Below are 22,156 nucleotides of genomic sequence, written 5' to 3'. Positions count from 1 at the left end.
TAGTTCCCCTTCTGGTTTTCTGATCTCAGTGAGGACTGCATAGGAACCTCCGTCCTTCTTTCAGTGGTAGTGTTTGCTTTGCTTCATTTATTTCTTCACACAGAACTCCAATTTGTCCAATTTGCTCTTAAGAACCAATCCCCAAAATATAATGTCTCCTGTCTTTTGTATTTCCTGAAAGTTTTCTTTGTGGCAATCCACAGAGTGAAGAGTTTATTCATTCCCCTTTTCTTTCTCTTTCTAAAAAAGGGATTATATTATCTTCAGTTTTTATATAGCAGAGAAGAGAAACCCTATGTATCAGTGTTTATAAAATCTAGTTAAAAAGAATCTCAGAGATTTCTTAAAATGTATTCCTGCAGCTAACATGACTAGCCATTTTCAAATTAGGTTTTTGGCACATAAGAATTTATGTGCAGAAATGCAAGGGCTTTAATTTTATGAGTAATTATAGCTCTGAGTTTTTTATGTTAACTCTTTGAAAATCATTTTATGTTTTCTCAATTTTCAGATCAAGAGACTGAAATCTCATCCTTCTATCATCATATGGAGTGGCAATAATGAAAATGAGGAGGCGCTGATGATGAACTGGTATCATATCAGTTTCACTGACCGGCCAATCTACATCAAGGACTATGTGACACTCTATGTGAAAAACATCAGAGAGCTTGTACTGGCAGTAAGTAATGATTTTTAATGCAGTAGAATTTAAGAATGTATCTTTAGGGCTGGGCGTGGTGGCTCACGCCTGTAATCCCAGCACTTTGGGAGGCTGAGGCGGGCGGATCACAAGTTCAGGAGATCGAGACCACGGTGAAACCCCGTCTCTACTAAAAATACAAAAAAATTAGCTGGGCGCGGTGGCGGGCGCCTGTAGTCCCAGCTACTCGGGAGGCTGAGGCAGGAGAATGGCGTGAACCCGGAAGGCAGAGCTTGCAGTGAGCCGAGATCGCGCCACTGCACTCCAGCCTGGGCGACAGGGCGAGACTCCGTCTCAAAAAAAAAAAAAGAATGTATGTTTAAAGTGGATAAGTTTGAATACTGGTATAGTATGTTTTATGCCCCTTTTTAGGGCTGTCTTCAACAGTATCGTTTGAATACAGAGTATCCCATTGTAGTGCAGCAGCAGATGAAAGGATTCATGGGCTGTGGACTTTTTGGAGGATTAACTTCTCTGTGCAGCTCTCCACACATACACCAATGCAGTGCTTACAATGCTAGGTTGTCACATGCTCCTTGGAGTCCATCCGTGGATCCCAGAAAGTTTAGAATCTCTAGATTCGATGATTATTGATATGCCACTTCTAAAATTCTGTAATCGTATATGTTAAAGTAGTAGACTTTGGTATATATCACATATGAATGTCCTGGTATGTGATTTAAGGGACAAAGAGAGATGAGAGAGCTGGTCTCCAACCCCGCTGTATGGCCCTTGCTCTATAGTGGTTCTCTTTGCACCACTGTTTGTCTAATTGGCATATTATACAGACATATGTTAATATAAATTGGCCTTTTTGTGAGAAAAAGCAGCATTTTTTTCAGTAATGCCTTCAAAAGTTTTAACTTTTGAAAAACTTTGTTTAACATGTGATTTAATAATCTGATTGTCTTTACACTTTTGTGTCTGTAAATAGATGTTTTAAATATCTGGGTATATCCAGAAGCAATTTGAAAAGGCATCTATTTTTTAAAATAGTATGTGATATTAGCACCTAAACATGCCCAGTTTATGGCACTATTCCATTTATAGAAGAAACTTCATTGAGAATTCATGAAAAACATGGGTTCAAATTTATAGTTTACCTGATATACTAAGACATGTGTCATGAAGAATTTTTCTATTCACAAAATGTGATGATACAAATTTTAAAAAATATTTACAGAACACTTATTTTATAATCTTTTTATTCACAATATTGATATTATGTTTTTCATGTGTGATGGATTTATGGTTTCTGAGGGTTTTCATTTTATAGCATAGTGGTTAAGTACACAGGCTTTGAAATCCTGGCTGGGCCACTTCCTGTCTATGTAATCTTGGGTGAGTTACTTAATCCTCCTTTTCCCATCTATAAAATTAGGTTAAAAATAGGAGCTAACTTTTAAGAGTTGTTATGTGGACTAAGTGAGATAATGGATGGAAGGCATATGACTCAGTCTGACGCATAGTAACTTTTTTTTTTTTTTAAGTTAAAATATTTCTTTGGGACAGGGGACAACACATTTCTGCTTAATGAAAAGAAATATTTTTACAGTCCAGAGCTCTTTTATTTTTTAAACACCTGTTATGCCATGCATTCATAGGGAACAGGTTCTAGAAACTCAGGCTCTGTTCCATTGGTTCTCACAGTGCACTTCTCTGGGTGGAGCCAGCTGTGCTTCCATTGAACTCAGGCTCCTTTCTCTTTGGCTTCCTTCTTTTTCTTTTCCTTTGTTTCCTTCTTGAGTTTTGGGGAGCTATCTTGGCTCCTAGAGTGCTTAATATGCTCAACACATTAATTATCTTGGCAACAATCTTGCACTTGTTTGTTTACAACAGTGCCAACAGCATGCTGGGTAGCACAGTAGACTCCTCTGGTTTTCCCACGTTAACGTTTGTGGGGCATTCCTTTTTGAACCAGATGCATTTCCCTGATGTCTACATCACCTTTCTTGTAGATTCACATGTATATGGCCAAAGGAACAACTCCATATTTTCTAAAAGGCCTAGAGAATATCAGGTGCCTTTCCTCTTTCCCTTTGCGTGTCATCGTTGTAGTGAATTACTGAAAGATGGTGGTTCACAGTAACTTTTTTTTTTTTTTTTTTTGAGATGGAGTCTCATCTGTCTCATCTGTCACCAGGCTGGAGTGCAGTGGTGCGGTCTTGGCTCACTGCAAGCTCTGCCTCCCGGGTTCAAGCAATTCTCCCGAGTAGCCTCAGCCTCCCGAGTAGCTGGGATTACGGGCATGCACCACCACACCCAGCTAATTTTTGTATTTTTCATAGAGACAGGGTTTCAGCATGTTGGCCAGAATGGTCTGAATCTCCTGACCTCCTGCTCCACCCACCTCGGCCTCCGAAAGTGCTGGGATTACAGGTGTGAGCCACCACGCCTGGCCCACAGTAACCTTTTAATTAAAACTAGCCATCGTCATCATCATCATCATCCTTGTTGGTTTTGTTCAACAAGGTAGATCTTCAGATACTTACACATTTTGATCATTAATTTTAACACTACATTCTTAAGCTTTAAAAAATTAGCTTCTTTGTGCCATTTCTTTTTTACCTCTGAAATGGAGATATGCCTTTCTTTTTAGGGACTTATTTATCTTAAAACGAGCCATGGGCAATAACTGATGTTTGTAAATTTTTTCAAAGATGAACAGTATTAAAAGCTACATAACCACTACTGCTTTTAGTTTCCATCAAAGTATTAGGCATCATAAAAAGGGAAAGTACCATAAATTGATTCATCTACAAATTGGCTGTAATGATTGGTTTCCTGCTGCACATGCTTTCTTTTTATGGCCATTCTCTTGGATCACCTTATGGTATTTCCTGGTCCAACTAAGGGTTTAAGGTCATGGCTTAGAAAGATGTCATCTGTGAGATTTGCAACAAATAACCACACCTCAAGAATAAAGGATTTATAAGTGGAAGGAAATTATAATGCATCCTCAAAGCCAGATATTTTTAGGTAGAGACTTGTTTGTAATTTTACTGCATGGCTCAGCATGCCAAATTTCTCAAGAATCTCAAGGAATGAAGGGAAATGTGTCAAGCTTGATCAATCAAGGCCAATTGACTGGCCTTCTTCTTCAATGTTCTTCAAAGCCATTGTAGCAAAAATATTTTTAAACATTTAGTATCACCTATAGTTTCATCATACTTTTAAATATTTTTAAATTCACCCAACATCTACTGAGTACCTATTGCCAAGAGCAAAGCCTCATTCCCGATGCTGTGGGGGACACTCTTATCTTTGTAGAGCTTACACTCTGCTGTCAAAGGGAAACATGGGAAAAATTATCAGACCTTGGGCAGTTAAAAAAAGTGCTATAAAAAATGTAGCTTCAAAATGCTGGGAACTATGTGGCAGGACCATTAATTTTAACTGAAAGAATCTAAAAAGGCTTTCGAGTAAAAGGTTACGTTCAAGGGAAACCTTACAGGTGGAGAATTTTGAGGCAAAGCATTGTCTAGTAGTACTTTAGGTCATGAAAACAATGTAAATAAAGGTAAAAAGATGTGAAAGTAGGTGGTATGTATAATGAGCAGCAAGCAGTGCCTGGTGCCTAAGAGCAAGGGATTCCTGGATTACTGTGGGAGAATGGAAGGTAGTGAAGACTGGAAGCAGGTCATAGAGGGACTTTAAATCATATTATGGAGTTGAGTTTATTCAGTAGATGGTGGGAAGCTAGTGGACATTTTGGGGGAGAGGAGGAACTTTATCTGGTCCATGTTTATGGAAGATTACTAGCAAAGATTAGGGAGGTGAGAGGTTCTAAACAAGGAAACCAGTTATAACAACTAAGAACTCCAAGTTACTGAGATGCCAGGCATCAATATATTAATTATAATTATTATATTAATATTATTATATATTAATAAATTAAAGCTGGATGTGGTGACTTACACCTGTAATCCCAGTGACTTGGGAGCTGAGGCAGGGGGAACATTTGAGGCCAGGAGTTTGAGACCAGCCTGGGTGATGTAGCCAGATCCTGTCTCCAAAAAAATTTAAAAAATTCTTTGGGCATAGTGACATGTGCCTGTAGTCCTAGCTACTTGGGAAGCTGAGGCGGGAGGCTTATTTTGAGCCCAGAAGGTCGAGGCTGCAGTGAGCTATGATCATGCCACTGCACTCCAGCCTGGGCAACATTCTGTCTTTTAACAATTTTTTTTAAATTTTAAAAAACAAATTTTTAAAAAGTTAATTATGTAAGTGCTTTGTATAATTTATTTACTTAATTTTTAGAAGTTACCTGGAGTGTAGGTGATATATTTATTTTAGAGTCATTAAGTCCCCAAGGTCATGGAGGTCATAGGTAGTGGAGTCCAGTGGTGTGGGATTGGAAATTCGGTGATGGAAAAAAATATCTGAATGTAGAGTTGCTACTACTCAGAGTGACTGAATGTGGGAGGTAAGAGAGGGAGAAATTGAAGATGACTCCAATCTGGGTACCGTTCAGCAAGAAAGGGAGCATAGTCAGATAAGTTTGGAATTAGTAAATAAAGAATTCTGCTTTAAAAGGTTGGATTTGCGATGTTGGCAAGACAACACAGGTGGAAATGTGGAGCTGGTTATCAGCAATGTGTGGTGGTGAACATGAGGTCAAGTGTGCAGGTGTGGCTAGGAGTAATCAGAACATCCATGTGACGGGAAGCCATGGGACAGGGTGTAGAACAAGGAGAAGCCTGAGAGAGAGGTAGAGTGTCCATCTGGGGATGCAGAGGGTAGCTGGAGAAGGAAGAATCAGGAAGGTTGGGGGAAACTGGAATGTGGAAGAATTGTGAACAAACAGCCAGGAGTGGAGAGAGCTTCAGAAATAATAGGTGGTAAATAGGGTCATTTATTGCACACCTGAGAGGGAATAAGTGGGGACAGAAAGAACTGCTTTATTTAGTAAGTAGAAGTTCATGGGTAATTTTTGAAAAACATTTCAGTGGAGTGAAATGATCAGGAAATGAATGTCAGGGGTTTAGGAATGAGAGGATGGTAAAGAAATCTGATGGACTGCAAGGGATCAAAGGGATTTTTTATTAGGATAAAGGGAGTCCTAAGGAAGCTAAGGGAAAAGGGCAGTAGAGGGAGATTAAGAAAAAAATGGAGTGGAAGATAGTTTGTTGGCTGTAGTACCAAAGCAAACTAGAAAGATGACCAGAACACAGAGTCTGGCAAAGGAAAGGGTTAAGGATTTTTTTTTCTTAATAGCGGAATAGAAACAAGAAATGAAATATGAATGGATATACCACGAAAAAGTGAAACCTAATGGTGAAAAGTTGAGAAAATTATTTTCTGAAAGTCTATCTCTCAGGGAAGCCTTACTGGCCTTCTGTAATATGTTTTACATTCCCAAAGAGCCTTGCGCTTTTCCTTCAAAATATTCATCATACTTATAATTACTTGTTCAGTATCTGGTTTCAGCACTAAATTGCCATCTACTCTTCCAAGACGGTCACCATGGCTGTCTGCTGAACCTCCAGCACATAGAAAGAACTGCATGCCTGGCCAATAGGAAATACTCAAAAGAGATTTGTTGTATAAGTACTTGACAGAGTCAAAGATTCTCTCTCTTTCTCTCTCTCTCTCTTTCTCTGTCTCTCTCCCTCCCTCTGCAGTGTGGAAAAATGCCAGACACAATAGACTTGACGAATACTTGCTAAATGAATGAATCTTCTCAGTGAAATAGGAAGTAGTCTCATCTACTGAGATGATAATAACTATGTTTTGAGTTCTCACAGTGTGCTAGGCACCCTGTTAAGTACTTACATGCTAGATGTTGTAACAGGTAAGCCACAGTATTTCAGTGGTTTACACAATAAAAGTGTATTTCTTCCTCACTGACACTATGAAAGGGCTGCTGGCAGCTCCTCTTTCAGAGATATAGACACCTTATTCCAGCTGCACCATCTCTTGCACCCTCAGCTGCAAATGGGGGAAGAGGATGAGAATGAGGCACATGGCCCCATATGGGCTAGGAAGCCACTTCCTAGGGGTGGCTCTATATTACAGAAACGAGAACATGAATTGGTGGACACCTAGTCATTACTTTCACATGAGAGTTATTTACTATTTATAATACCTCTAAAGGAGGTACTGTCATTATCCTCATTTTACAGATAAATCTACCAAGGCTTAGACCTGTCCACAAATAATAAGGTTCAGATTTGAGATTTAAAGTCACGTTTGGGTCCATCTGACTCAGTAGCTTCTGTTCTTAACTGTTAGACCTGTGGTTCTCAAGTGATGGTGATTTTGCCCCCATGGAACATTCGGCAGTGCCTGCAGACATTTTTCAAGGTTGGGGGAGGGGTACTGACATCTGTTTGGTAGAGGCCAGGGATGCTACTAAATATCCTACAATGCATAAGACACCCCCACCCCCAGCCAACCCCAACAAAAACGTATCCAGCTCAAAATGTCAACAGTGTCAAAGTTAAGAAACTCTGGACTAGACTGTACACCACCCATGATGGATGAGAGTGGAGGCAAAACATGATTGAAAAGATTAAGAACAGCTGCTGTGAGGGATGAGCTAAGTGTTACTTATGAAAAGATATAAAGGATTGGCGAAGAGCAGAGAGGTGCTGGTGGTTGTTGAATAGGGAAGAAGGTAAGTGGTCCTATTAATTTTCTATCAGCTACTTGGCATTTCAGGGACTTGTTAGTATTTTTAAAGAAGTAAATGATACATACTTTACAGGATGAATATATTATCCTTGAATTCATTTTATTTCTGAACTCAGGGAGACAAGAGTCGTCCTTTTATTACGTCCAGTCCTACAAATGGGGCTGAAACTGTTGCAGAAGGCTGGGTCTCTCAAAACCCTAATAGCAATTATTTTGGTGATGTCCATTTTTATGACTATATCAGTGATTGCTGGAACTGGAAAGTTTTCCCGAAAGCTCGATTTGCATCTGAATATGGATATCAGTCCTGGCCGTCCTTCAGTACATTAGAAAAGGTAAGTCATCGTTTGATTTTCTAATGTTTCAGAATGATAGACTGTGGGCATGTGTTTATTCTGATCACTGGTTCAGAAAATCATATGAAACCTACGTCTTATTTAAATGAAGGTTTGAGAAGAAGATGGAGGAAAATAATTTTTTTAAACCTTTGGGGATTACTTTTCTATATTGCTTTTACTGTGTTCCTTCAGGAGCACTGAAAGCACTGAATGGGACCCAGTGGTTGCTTAAGCCTGACTTATTATCACACAGGGAAATAACTCTTACTTGCTACAATAACTCTTGCTTGTAAATCATATCCTGCAACTGTTTTACCATTTACAGATATTCAGAGCTGGATATTTCACTACAGGAAGAGGGTAAATGTGATAAATAAACCTTAGTCTAATGTTGTCATCTTAACCTTTTCTCTCCTCTTTCTCCTCCTATTCCATTCCCACCACCCGCCCCCCGCCCCCCACTCCTCTCTCTCCCTCTTTTTCATCATGTTGGTGTGTTTTATTTTCTATATGGATTTTCACTCTCTCTGTTCCTAAAGATTCAGTTTCAGCATTGTGTGTGTTCTTCTTAAAATAGCTTTATTGAGATATAATTCACTTGCCATACAATGTACCCATTTAATGTGTACAATTTAGTAGTCTTCAATATATTCACAGAGATGTGCAGCCAGCACCACAATTTAATTTTAGATCATTTTTATCACTCAAAAGAAACCCTGAACCCATTAGCAACCACTCCCTATTTTTCCCTATCCCTCCTCCCCAGTCTTAGGCACTACGAATCTACTTTCTGTGTCTATAGTTTTCCTTATTCTTCATATTTCATATAATTGGAATAATATAATGTGTGGTCTTTTGATACTGATTCTTTGACTGTGTTTTCAGGGTTCATCCATGTTGACCATGTGTTAGTATGTTCCTTTTTTTTATTGCTGAATAACATTCTGTTGCATGGATATACACTACGTTTTGTTTATCTATTTATCAGTTGATGGACATTTGTGTTGTTTCCTCTGTTTGGCTATTATGAATAATGCTGCTGGGAACATTTGTGTACATGTTTTGTGTGAATACATGTTTTCAATTCTACTGAATATATATATCTAGGAGTGGAATTGCTGGGTCATATGGTAGCTCTATCTTTAACATTCTAAGGAACTGTCAAATTGTTTTCTGTAGTGATTGCACCATTTTGCATTTCTACCAGCAAGGGATTAGGGTTCCAATTTTTCTACATCCTTGCCAACACTTGTTATTTGCTTTTTTTCTTCACATTTCCCTGGGAATTTACATTTACAGGAAATTTGCATATCCTTGATGGCTAATCATGTTGAGCATTTTTTTTCACGTGCTTACTGGCCATTTGTATGTCTTCCTTTGAGAAATGTCTATTCAAATCCTTTAGCCATTTTGTTTTTTAAATAGAGACAGGGTCTTGCTTTGTTGCCCAGGCTGGTGTGCAGTGGAGTGGTCAGGGCTCACTGCAGATTTGACCTCTCAGGCTGAAGCAATCCTCCTGCCTCAGCATCCCCAAGAAGCTGGGACTACAAGTGTGTGCCACCACACCCAGCTAATTTTTGTATTTTTTATAGAGACGGAGTTTCACCAAATCATCCAGGCTGGTCTGGAACTCCTGAGCTCAAGTGATCCGCCTACCTCGGGCTCCCAAAGTGCTGGGCTTACACGTGTGAGCCACTATGCATGGCCTGATCATTTTAAAATTATTTGTCTTTATTTTATTGAATTATGAAAATTAAAAAAATATATTCTGGCTATAAGATTTTATTAGGTATATGATTTGCAAATATTTTCTCCCAGTCTGTGGGTTGTCACCTTATTCACATTGATGGTATCACTTACAGCACAAAAAATTTAAATTTTGATGATGTTTTACTTACCAATCTGTTCTTTTTGGTGTTGCATCTGAGAAATCATTGCCTCACCCCAAATGGCAAAGGTTTATTTCTGTGTTGTCTTCTAAGAATTTTATAGTTTTAGCTCTTGCATTCAAGTCTATGATCATTTTGGGTTATTTTTTATGTATGGTAGAAGGTAGGAGTTCAGATTCATTCTTCTGCATGTGTATAGCCAGTTTTTCCAATAGCATGTATTAAAAACACTGTTATTTCCCCCATTAAATTCTTTTGGCCCTGAAAATCAATTGACCATAAAAGTTAGGGTTTATTTCTGAATTCTCAATTCTGTTCCAGTGGCATATTTCATGTCACTATGCACTGTCTTGATTACTATAGCTTCGTAGTAAGTTTTGACATTAGGAAGTGTGAGTCCACGAATTTTGTTCTTTTTTTCAAGATTTCTTTTTACTATCCTGGGTGGCTTGCACTTCCAAATGAGTCTTGGGATCTATTTGCCAATTTCTGCAGAAAAGCTAGCTGGGATTTTGATAGAGATTATGTTGAATCTGTTGATCAGTTCGTGAGTATTGCCATCTAGTAATATTAAATCTTCTGATACATGAACATGGGAGGTCTTCTTTAATTTCTTTCAACACTGTAGTTTTCAGTGTACCAGTCTTATGCTTCTTTGGTTTACTTTTTCCTAAGTGTTTTATTCTTCCTGATGCTATTGTAAATAAATTATTTTCTTAATTTCATTTTTAGGTTGTTCATTGCTAACGTGTAAAAATACAGATGATTTTTGTATATTGCGCTTGAATCCTACAAAGTGGCTGATCTCATTTATTAGCTCTAATAATATTTTGGAGGATATTCTTTAGCATTTTCTATATATAAGATCATGTCATCTATAAATAGAGATATTAATAATATTACTTCTTCCTTTCCAATCTGGAAGCCTTTTATTTCATTTTCTTAATTTCCCTGGCTAGAACTTTTCATACAATGTAGAAAATGAGTGGGAAGACGGGATATCCTTGAGTTGTTCTTTTTCTTAGGGAGTACATTTCAATGTTTTACCATTTAGTGTTATATTGACAATAGATTTTTAGTAGATGTCCTTTATAAGGTCAAGGAAGGTCCCTTTTATTTCTAGTTAGCTGAGTGCTTATATCATGAAAGAATGTTGCATTTTTCAAGTGCTTTTTCTTCATCTATTGAAATGATTATGTGATTTTGCTCCCCCTGCATCAGTTGTGTAAAGTAACCAAAAAAAAAGTCTTTTAAGACAATTTCAAAATCTTTTTCAATTTCACTACCTGAACACAACTATAATTTGCTTATACACATTGAAGTTACATTGTACTTTTAACTTTAATGATGTCATAACCTTAGCTCTACCTTTGGTTTTTTAAAATTAAAAAATTAATTAACGAAAAATTGTATATATTTATTGTGTACTACGTGATGTTTTGAAACATATATACGTTGTGAAATTCCATACACCCTTTTTTAATTGCTCCCAAATTGTGGGGCTAGTCTTTTGGGAATACTGTTGTTTCAGAGTGAAGGAGGATGAAGTTCAGTATCCTGACGCAGGTAGGAACAAGTGTTGAGAATGGGAAGGAAGGAATGAAGGAAGCAAGAATATTTACTGAATAACTGCTATGTACCACGTACTCATTCTTTAATTCGACAACAATCTACCCACTCCACTTTGAGACCCAGGGGGAAATCAAAGTACTGCAAGAGGTCACAGATAGATCTCCCACCCTGCAGTGCTTTGATTTCCTTTTGGGCCTCAGGCAAAGCAGAGTTCAAACTTACTCTCTGTCTCCAGAGCTGATAGATTTTCTTTTCACCACGCTTTAGAAGGATTAGTGTTAGAAATTGCTAAACCTTTTCCTTAAATCTATGATAATTTCTACTGGCCTCCTTCAAATAATGGAATTATTTTTATCCCATATTTTTGTGAAATGCCTGATGATGTTCAGAGATAATAAACACTATATTTTAAAATAGAAAAAGTTGAGGATAAGTGCTGCTCATTATGAATCATTTGTTATCTCTTGATTTACTCATCTTTTTTTAGGCTACACTGCTTAGTTGAGAATTTAAATAGGTGATTGGGAAAATAAAATAAACCAAAAGAACAACTAAATAAAACTTTGGCTCTTTTATTTAGAAGCTCTTTCATGTATTCAACAACTTGATTAAAACATATCTCTTTAATTTGGGATACATTGATTTTTCATAAAATATAATTTTAACATGTGATTATCAATATTGCACGGTGATTAAAAGTTTGGGCTTTGGAATAAACAGAACTGTATTGAATATGACAGCTGCCATTCATTATCTGTATCATCTTGGACAGATTATTTAATCTTTCTGAATTTCAGTTTCCTCATCTGTAAATTGGCGTTAATGGTAGTAAATACCTTGTGTGTGTGTGAAGCACTCAGCACTCTACCTGACACAGTGAGAGCCCATGAAATGTAAACTATTTACCTTTAGTATAGTCCATTTTAACCATATGATTTGTATGACAGTTTGATTTTCTTCAGATCCTTCTGGGTTTAATGAACTAGGGACTGGAGCTAGACTGCATTAGATTTGGATACTGAACAAGTTATCTAACCTTTCTGTGCCTAGTTTTCACATCTGTAAAATGTGGTGATAATAGTACCTACTCATAGAGTTTGTTTTGTTTTTTGTTTTGAGAGAGGGTCTAGCTGTGTCACCCAGGCTGGAGTGCAGTGGCATGATCACAGCTCACTGCAGCCTCAAACTCGTGGGCTCAAGCAATCATCCCACTTTAGCCTCCCAAGTAGCTGGGACTACAGGCATGTGCCACCACACCAGGCTAATTTTTTATTTTTCTTTTGTAGAGATGGGGTCTCACCATGTTGTCCAGGCTGGTCTTGAACTCCTGGGCTCAAGCAATCCTCCCACCTCAGCCTCCCAAAGTGCTGGGATTACAGGTGTGAAACACTGCATCTGGCCGGGTTTTTATGAGTACTAAATAAGTTAATATTCTTTTTTTTAAAAAAGTTAATATTCTTAAAGTAATTAGAACTTTGTCTGGCCCTTTCCAGTTCTTTCTGGTAATATTATTATAGCTGAAATTTGAAAGATTTTCACACCATAGTTATAAGAAGGTAGAAAGCCTCCCACGTAACTAAAGATCAGGTTTACTGATTATGGGATAGATTCAAATTATTACAAATAAGAAGGCTGCATGGCCCAAAGGTATATTTCAGACTTTGAAAAGGAGGAAGGACACTCCAATGTGAAAGCTAAAAAAGTTCAGCTCAAAGAAGTAGAGTGGAATAGTGATTACTAGAGGGTGGAAGGGTTGCCGGGGAGGGACAATAGAGGTTGGTTAATTGATACAAAAGTATAGCTAGATGGGAAGAATAAGTTCTAGTGTTCTATAGCACTTTGGGGTAACTATAGTTAATAATAATTTATTGTATATTTTCAAATAGCTAGAAGAGATAATTTTGAGTGTTCCCAACACAAAGAAATGATAAATGTTTGAGGTGATGAATTTGCTTATTAGCCTGATTTGATCCTTATACATTGTATACATGTATCAAATTATAACACGGTACCCCATAAATGTGTACACTTATTGTGTCAATTAAAAATAATAAACATAAATAAAATAAATTAAGAGGAGGAAGCCAAGGAAGACTATTGATAAAGGATGTGCATTTAAAATGTGTACAAGATGATTGTCAATGTGAATCTCTCCTTTAAATACATAATAGGAGTAGTTAGCATTATTTAATTCTGGTGGTGGCATTTTGGAAAAACATCTATAATTAGGAAAAACTTCCAAATTTAATATGGCTAGTGTACGTTTCTTATATTTGGGTATGAATCAGTTCCTGAAGAATAACCTTTTCCTTTTAAGGTAATGGGCCCATGTGTTGCTTGATTACTGGGAATGAGAAGTCACACTTTATGAACAGGGATTAAGCTTTTTTAATTTTCAGGTTTTTGGGTGGAGGGGCAGAGTATGTTTTTTCAAAGTCTGTGTAACTTGAATTAAAACTCTGGATATTTTCAGATGTAGCCAGCAATTGTCTTCTTTCTTAAATGCTAACAGTGCATTAAATTATAGGCCTAGACGCCAGAATTATTGCTTCTCTTTTTTTGTAGACAGTATACTCCAACATATGTGAGTTTTTTTACTTTGTTTTTTAATTTGAGCTGATGACAAAAGAAAGATCCTGTAAGTTAGGGGATAAAATAAAGATCCTATAATTTGGGCCTGGCTTAAACAATAAAAAATTGATTTTTTAGGGGAGAGAAGTAACATTATTTGGTTTGTGTCTTCAACTATATAAAAATTAAACATATGTATATCAGTTTCACTTAGTAATCACTGAGAAACAAGTGAACAGTGTAAGTGCTAAAGCATCTACTCTCATAATATTCCTATTATAGTGTAATAGGTGTTTTATTCCTATTTAAGAATTGTGACAGTTTTAACAGTGTTGATTGCATTCTATTAAGTTTTGACAAACGAATACTAGATAAAATGTTTACCTAAGTAGATAAAATGATGTTTAAAAATACATATAGTGAATGTTTCAAAAACCAGGAATATGTTTTGATAAAACAAGAGTCTTAAGAGAAACACCAAAATATAACTTTCTTAGTTGGAGGAAGGGAGGATATATGTACCAAACCCTGGTTTTGTGATTCCACTTTCCACAAGGCTAGTCCTTCACTGGCAACAAGTAGGATGGCAAAACATTTATGAAACTGGAGCCACAGAACAAACCTCGAGGTCTTTTCTAGTGTTTAGGATACTTTCCAGGTTTGTCAGGAACTTATAGAAAAGTAGTTTTACTGCCAACTTTCAGATTTCTAATTCTTATTCTTTATTTGAAAGGTCTCGTCTACAGAGGACTGGTCTTTCAATAGCAAGTTTTCACTTCATCGACAACATCACGAAGGTGGTAATAAACAAATGCTTTATCAGGCTGGACTTCATTTCAAACTCCCCCAAAGCACAGATCCATTACGCACATTTAAAGATACCATCTACCTTACTCAGGTAAGTTGTTTTCATTCTAGGATTGAACAGGTTCCTGCAATTAATGTAAGAGATTATGTAGATTTTGTAGGCCATATATGGTGAAAAATATTCAGGTTTTCATTCCACTGGTTAAGGAATTTATTTTCTTCAAAGAATATATATGATGACACATAGGACATGAAATAGTTCATTTTTGGCATTTGCCTCTCTTACAAAAACAGCTCACAAAATTCTGAAATAAATTGTGTATGAAAATATTCTCTACTTCAAGATTGCTCTAAAGGTTTAGTAATTAAGACAGTGCCGTTTCCCAAGGATAAAATAGAACAATGGAACACAATAGAGTCCAGAAACAGATCGCTGTATAATATGGACACCTGATTTATGGCTGTGATGCCACCACAATTGAGTATGAGAACAATCATTTTATCAATAAACAGTGGTGAATCACGTGGATACCTTTACGGGAAAAGAAATGAACTTGACTCCATATACAAGTTAATTTGATTGTTGAGCATGGTGGCACACACCTGTAGTCCCAACTACTTGGGAGGCTGAGGTGGGAGGATTGATTGAGCCTAGGAGTTTGAGACCAGCCTGGGCAAAATGTCAAGAACCCTATCTCTAAAAAATAGAAATAAATTTTAGAAACTTCATTTGACCAATGACTGAAGACTCAAATATGAAAGGTACTACAATAAAGCTTCGAGAAAACATGGAATAGCTTCATGATTTTGGGATAGGTAAGAGTTTTTATATAGAACATAAAAAGCACTAACTAGAAAAGAAAGTATTGATAAATTATACTCCATTGAAATTATGGACACCCTTAAGTATAAAAAACACCATTAAGAGAGAGAAAAGGCAAGCCACAAATTGGGGACCAATAGTTTTAATTCATATATTTGATAAAAAGATTTGTATCCAGAATAAAGCAATAAGAAAAAGTCAGACAATCTATTTAAAAATGGACAAAAATCTTGAACAGGAGCTTCACCAAAGAAGATATCCAAAGCGTCAATAAATATATGAAAATGTGCCCAATCTTGTTTTAAATCAAGAACATGCAAATTAAAGCCATACCAGTATACCCCTACACACCCAGCAGAATGGCTAAAATTAAAAAGATTGATAATAACAACTGCTGGTGAGGAAGCGAGACAGCTGGAAATTTTAGACATTGTTAGTAGGAGTTTAAATTTGTTTAACCACTTTGGAAAATTTTATGGCAGTTTCTACCTAAGCTAAATGTTTGCTTCCCTTTTGAATCAGTATTTCTGCTCCTAGCTATGCACCTAGGAAAAATGAGTTAATATGTCCACCAATGGATATCTCAAATAATGTTCATAGCAGCATTATTCACAATAGCCCCAAAGTAGAAACAACCTAAATATCCTTTAACAGGAGAATTTATAAACAAATTGTAGTATATTCGTACAGTGGAATACTCCACAGCAATAAAAAAAGAATAAACTACTGATAATCAGCATCAGCTTGGATGAGTCTCGCAGGTATTACATTGAGTAAAAGAAACCAGACATGAAAGGATACATAACTGTACTGATTTCTTTTATATTGAAATTTAAGTATATTATAGAAAAAAGTACAGATTAGAAAAAAAAACAATCAAGATGATAGAGAGCAAAGTAGTATTAACTACTCTTGTGGAGGAGGGTGTGAGCAATGATTAGGAAGGGGTACAAGAGAACTTTCTGTTTTCTATCTTGATGTGAGTGGTAGTCACACGGATGTATGCATGTATCAAAAGATTTGTGAATGTTATGGCATGCACCTTGCTGGATTTTAAAAACAGTTCTATCAAGTTTTGATGGACATATCATAAAATTCACACATCTTAAGGGTACAGTTAAGTGATATTTATAGAGTGGTGCAACCATCACTATGATCCAATTTTAGAATATTTCTGTCATTCTAAAAAGATCCCTTGTACCCATTTACAGTCACTCCCCTTTCCCACCTCCAGCTGCAAGACAACATAAATCTATTTTCTGTCTCTATAGATTTTACTTTTCTCAACATTTTATATAAATGGAATTATACAATATGTGATCTTTTGCATCTGGCTTCTTTCACCTAGCATAAAGGTTTTGAAGATCATCCATGTTATAGCATGTAGTTCATGTCCTTTTTCTTGCCAAATACTATTCAGTTTTATGGTTATACACATTTTGCTTATCCATTCGTCAGGTTCATCTGTTGCTGGACATTTGTTATATCGTATTCCAATTTTTGGCTATTATGAATAATGCTGTTAGGAATACTCATATACAAATCTTCGTATGGACATAGATTTCCTTTTCAAAGGGTAGAAATGGAATTTCTGAGTTATATAACACATTTATGTGTATTTTTTTAAGAAACTGCCAAACTGAATTTTGGATAATGTTTTCATTTTACTTTTTTCATTCGCCTATTTTAGTTCATGAACCTGTGACCACACTTAAGACTCCATTAAAGTCACTGTTTATTTACCTGCTAGTTTTGCCATACTTGTTTAAAGTTCTTAGAGAGGAGGTAAAAGCCTAATCCCAATAATAAAGTTGATCTGAAGTAGATAGGAAATTTTTAAAAACATAATCGCAGTTAAATTTTCCTATCTTAGTATCTAAAAATGTATGAATTTTAATCCAAACTCATGCTCACACCTTCATCAGTTTTCTCCTGTATGAAAACACAAACCCCATGATAGAAACTAAAGCAGAAAACTGTAAGCTGAAAGAATAATCTTTTTTAGAAGGTGATGAAATGATTAGGAGAATTTTAATGTTTCAATCATAATCTTATAGGTTAGGAAAGTTTTGCCAGGGTTATATGTAATTCATGAACTTACCAGAACACAAGGTTAAAGGCAATGTTGGTATCTGTCCCTTGAAAAGTGTTGCACTTTATCTTTCAAGTTTTCCACAGATAATACTCTGTTAAAGTGTTCTGATATATAAAATAGGCTGATTATTATTTGTGTGTGTGTGTGTGTATAAGAGACTTTTCTGCTATTGTTTTTTATGCTGGATTTCCTCCTTCCAGCTGTTTATTACTCTAACTTTATTCTTTTCCTCAAAATTATATTCCAAGAACTGATAGAAATAATTTTTCTTTTCTGAACTTATCAGCATTCAAGGTCCATAGTTAGGAACTGGGCATGCAAGTGGAGTTATTTGTTGCCAGTTTTTGTTGGTGATGGTTTTGTCTGAGAATTTAGCACTAGTGTCCTCTCAGGCTTTGGCTCGGAATTGGACTTGTCCTCGTGTGGCTTGTTAGTGTCTACCTTGGCACTTTCCAACATACTAGATGCGATCTGTGATGAAAGAAATCAGGGTTATGATTATTTTGTTTTATTTTCAGTGTCAGATTTTCTTGACTGAAATACAGACAGAAAATGTTAGGGTTTTAGGGTTTTTCCTTGTTACTTTGATTTTAGAACAGTCCTCTTTAATCTGTGTATTAGAAATAAAACCCTTCTCTGTTCCATTTTCTATGTTCCTACTCCAACCCCTGTTCTTTTTCTCATAGTCTGTCATACTGTTCTGAAGAACGGAGTGCTTGCCTATGTGCCACTTTTTAGACGATTTATTAATTAAGGAATATTTGCAACTGTCAGCAAAGTCTTAGCTGAGAAAACTGTCCAGTAAATTTCTTCACGTTTGGATCCTTCCCTATCTTCTCTTTGTCTAAGATATCCCTATGGGCTCCTGCCTCTTTAATTCTCCTAGTATTCCAGGATAATCTTGCCTTACCTTTTACTCTCCCCCTTGCCCTGTTATATTGTATTCCCAATAGCCCATATATGTGAGCACACCCTCTTTAGCTATGTTAGATAGATCTCACTCTCTAGTTTGAGGACCAACTATCCAAATGAACATATCTAAACTAACTTTTGAGCGTCTTACTCTACCAGCACGGCCTCTTATTGGCCACTAAGAGAGCAGGCCAGGCCAAGGACATTAATTACCAAGCCCTTAGCTTACAGCCTTTTCTAGTGCTTTTGTTTATTCTTCATGTGTCTATTGAATATCTAATGATGGCTTGGGGATGTTCTTGAGAAACTCATTTTCTTTAGAGGCCCATTTTATCTTCCTGTGCTGTAAGTAACTTGATCATAAGAACTCGGACAAAAGGTAGGTGATGCTGTAGGCCCAGGTTTTGATGATACCTGCTGCCCTGGAATGGTTATTTGTTTGGTAAGTAGCACTGAGACACGATGGAAGATCCAGGTCATACTGAGCTTTTAAGATGAGAGTGGGGTGGGCAAAGGAGGGGAATGAAAGAATGACCACTAACATTGTGTATTATATATTAGGAGTTTGTATAGGCATCATGTAATTGAATAATCAAGCAAATATGTAGCATTCTTTGGGTATCTACTAAATGCCTGGTCCTGGGTCATGAACTGCTTTGTAAATCTTATCATTTAATTTTTACATTATCTCCAGACACCCATATCACTCTTTCCATTTCATACATGAGGAAACAGAGTCTCAGAAAAGTTAAATATTTTGCCTAAGGACTCAGGGCAATGAATGGAGTAGGGTTTCTGCTTTTTAAACTGTAATATTCTATCCCTTCACAGTTGCGATAATGGTGTTTGGTTAAATTGTTAACAGTAATTTTCAGCAATTAAGTAAAGTGGGCATCAGAAATTTGGCACATTAAATAAAGACCTCATTAGAACACTGGAGAAAACCAATGAAGTCAAAAGTTAGTTCTTTGAATAGATCAACAAAATTGACAAACCTTTAGCTAGACTGGCCCAGAAAAAAGAGAGGACACTTGAATTACTAAGTCAGGAATGAAAGAGGAAATATTACTACTCACCTTACCAAAATAAATAAGGTGATAAGAGAATATATACACAATTATATGGCAACAAATCAGATAATTTAGATGAAATGGATGAATTCCTAGAGAAACAACCCATGAAAACTGAATCAAGAAGAAATAGAAAATCTTAATAGCCCTATAACAACTAAGGAGATTGAGTTAGTTAAAAAACAAAAACAAACAAACAAAAAAACCTTCCCGTAAAAAGAAAAATCCAGGACCAGATGGCTTCACTAGTGAATTCTAAGAATGTGTAAAGAAGAATTAAAAGAAACCCCTCATTAACTCTCTAAAAAAATTAGTAATAAGAGGAGGAAACACTTAACTCATTCTGTGAAGCCAACATTACCGTGATACCAAAACCAGACAAACATATCTCATGAAAAGCAACCTACAGACTCATATCATTTGTGAATGTAGACAGAAAAAAATCCTCAATAAAATGGTATCAATCCAAATCCAGCAGCATATACAAAGGATTATATACCATAACTATGTGGGAAATATCCCAGGAATGCAAGATTGATTCGACATATGAAAGTTAATCAGTGTAATAAACCATATTAGTAAAGAAAGAAAAAATATACATGATCATCTCAATAAATGAAGAAAAAGCATTTGACAAATCTTATACTGTTGAAAAAAAGATTTTAAAACTTACTTCAAAGCTGTAGTAATCAGGACAGTGTGGTAATGACAAAAGACAAGGTATATATAATAGATTGATTCAATAAAATTGAGACTCCAGAAACGAATATACATTTATGGTCAACTGATTTTCTTTTTTTAAAAAAATTAATATTTCTTTATTTTAATTGATAAATTAAAAATATATATTTGTGGTGTACAACATGATGTTTTGGTATATGTGTACATTATGGAATGGTTAATTCAAGCTATTAAACATATGCATTGCTTCACATACTTATCTTTTTTGTAGTGAGAACACTTAAAATCTACCCTGTTAGCAATTTGCAAATATACAATACATTATTAATTATAGTTACCATGTTGTACAATAGATCTCTTGAACTTATTTCTCCTAGTTGAAATTTTGTATTCATTGACCAGCATCTCCTTGGTACTTCCTCTTTCCCCCATCCAGCCCTTGGTAACCACCATTCTACTCTCTGCTTCTATGAGTTTAACTTTTTTCAATTCCATGTATATGTGAGATCATGTAGTATTTGTTTTTCTGTGCCTGACTTATTTCACTTAACATGATGTCCTCCAGTTTCTTCCAGGTTGTCACAACTGACAGGATTTCCTTTATTTTTAAGGCTGGATCGTATTCTATTGTGTGAATGTATCACATTTTCTTTATGTACTCATCTGTTGATTTCATATCTTGGCTATTGTAAATAATGCTGTAATGAACATGGGAGTGTGGATATCTCTTCAACATACTGATTTCATTTCCTTTGGATAGATACACAGTAGTGGGACTGCTGGATCATATAGTAGTTCTATTTTTAATAGTTTGGGAAGCCTCCATACTGTTTTGCATAATGGCTGTACTAATTTGCATTCCAAATGGTAAAAAGAATAAAATGGGAGGAAGAATCATGTTTTCAACAAGTGGTGCTGGAACAATTGGATATCCACATGCAAAAGAATAAATTCAGACCACTACCTCATACCATATACAAAAATTAACTCAAAATGGATCAAAGATCTATATGTAATAGCTAAAACTATAAAACTCTTAGAAGGAAACATAGGTATAAATTTTATGGCTTTTGGTTAGGTAACAGTTTCTTAAATTTGCCATCAAATAAATTAACCAAAGAAAAAATAGGCAAATTGTATGTCATCAAAAACAGAAAACAAAAATACCTTTTGTATGGCAAAAGACACTATCGAGAAAATGAAAAGATAATCCCCAGAATGAAAGAAAAAATTTACAAACCATATGTCTGATAGGGATCCAGCATCCAGAATATATAAAGAACTCTTAGAACTCAATAGTGAAAAAGACAACCCAACTGAAAAATTGGTAAAGGCTTTGAATAAACACTTCTTTAAAGAAAATGACCAGTAAACACATAGAAAGATGCCCAAAACATCATTAGTTATTAGAGAAATGCAAATCAAAACCACAGTGAGATACCAGTTATATCCACTACAATATCTACAAATTTTTAAAAAAGGAAAATAATGAGTATTGGCAAGGATGTGGAGAAATTGGAACCCTCATATGTTGCTGGTGGGAATGTAAAATAGTTCAGCTGCTGCGGTAAACAGTTTGTTAATTCCTTAAAAAGTTAGACATAGAGTTTGCCATATGACCCAGCAATTTTACTCTTAGGTATATATACTCAAGAAAATTGAAAGCATATGTTCATGCAAAAACCTGTTCACAGATTCATAGCAGCATTGTTCATAGTAGCCAAAAAGGGGAAATAACCTAATTTTTCAGCTGACGAATAGACAAGCAAAATGTAGCGTCTCCATACAATAAAATATTATTCAGAAATAAAAAGGAAGCCAGTCACAAAAGCCACATATTTTATCATTCCATTTATGTGAAATGTCCAGAATAGGCAAATCCCAGAACAGAGGAAGTAGATTAAGTGGTTTCCAGAAGCCGGGGAGAGGGGAGGATGGGGAGTGACTGCTTCCCAGTATGGTGTTTCTTTTTGGGGTGATGAAAATATTCTGGAATTAGATAGTGGAAAGAGTTGTGCAACCTTATGACTGTGCTAAAAACCAATGAATTATAACCTCTAAA

At 36.0% G+C, this 22,156-nt stretch overlaps 1 protein-coding gene across 6 annotated transcripts in view; it reads left to right on the top strand.

The window, feature by feature from the left end:
- The window catches only part of MANBA (mannosidase beta), a 129,515-nt gene that overhangs the window by 95,860 nt on the left and 11,499 nt on the right, over positions 1-22,156 (top strand). For 3 of the 6 annotated variants that reach the window (XM_055111666.2, XM_055111668.2, XM_055111669.2), the window contains 4 exons: positions 512-679; positions 7,453-7,671; positions 12,422-12,514; positions 14,440-14,604. In XM_055111666.2, coding sequence (XP_054967641.1) covers positions 512-679; positions 7,453-7,671; positions 12,422-12,514; positions 14,440-14,604 — 645 coding nt within the window. The remainder of the gene's footprint in view (positions 1-511; positions 680-7,452; positions 7,672-12,421; positions 12,515-14,439; positions 14,605-22,156) is intronic. The other 3 variants (XM_003829957.6, XM_003829958.6, XM_063603844.1) reach the window with 1 other exon arrangement.

This window comes from Pan paniscus, chromosome 3, assembly GCF_029289425.2.
Source record: "Pan paniscus chromosome 3, NHGRI_mPanPan1-v2.0_pri, whole genome shotgun sequence".
Classification (NCBI taxonomy): domain Eukaryota; kingdom Metazoa; phylum Chordata; class Mammalia; order Primates; family Hominidae; genus Pan; species Pan paniscus.
The sequence above is the reverse complement of the archived record's forward strand: the minus strand, read 5'-3'. Positions and strand labels throughout refer to the sequence as shown.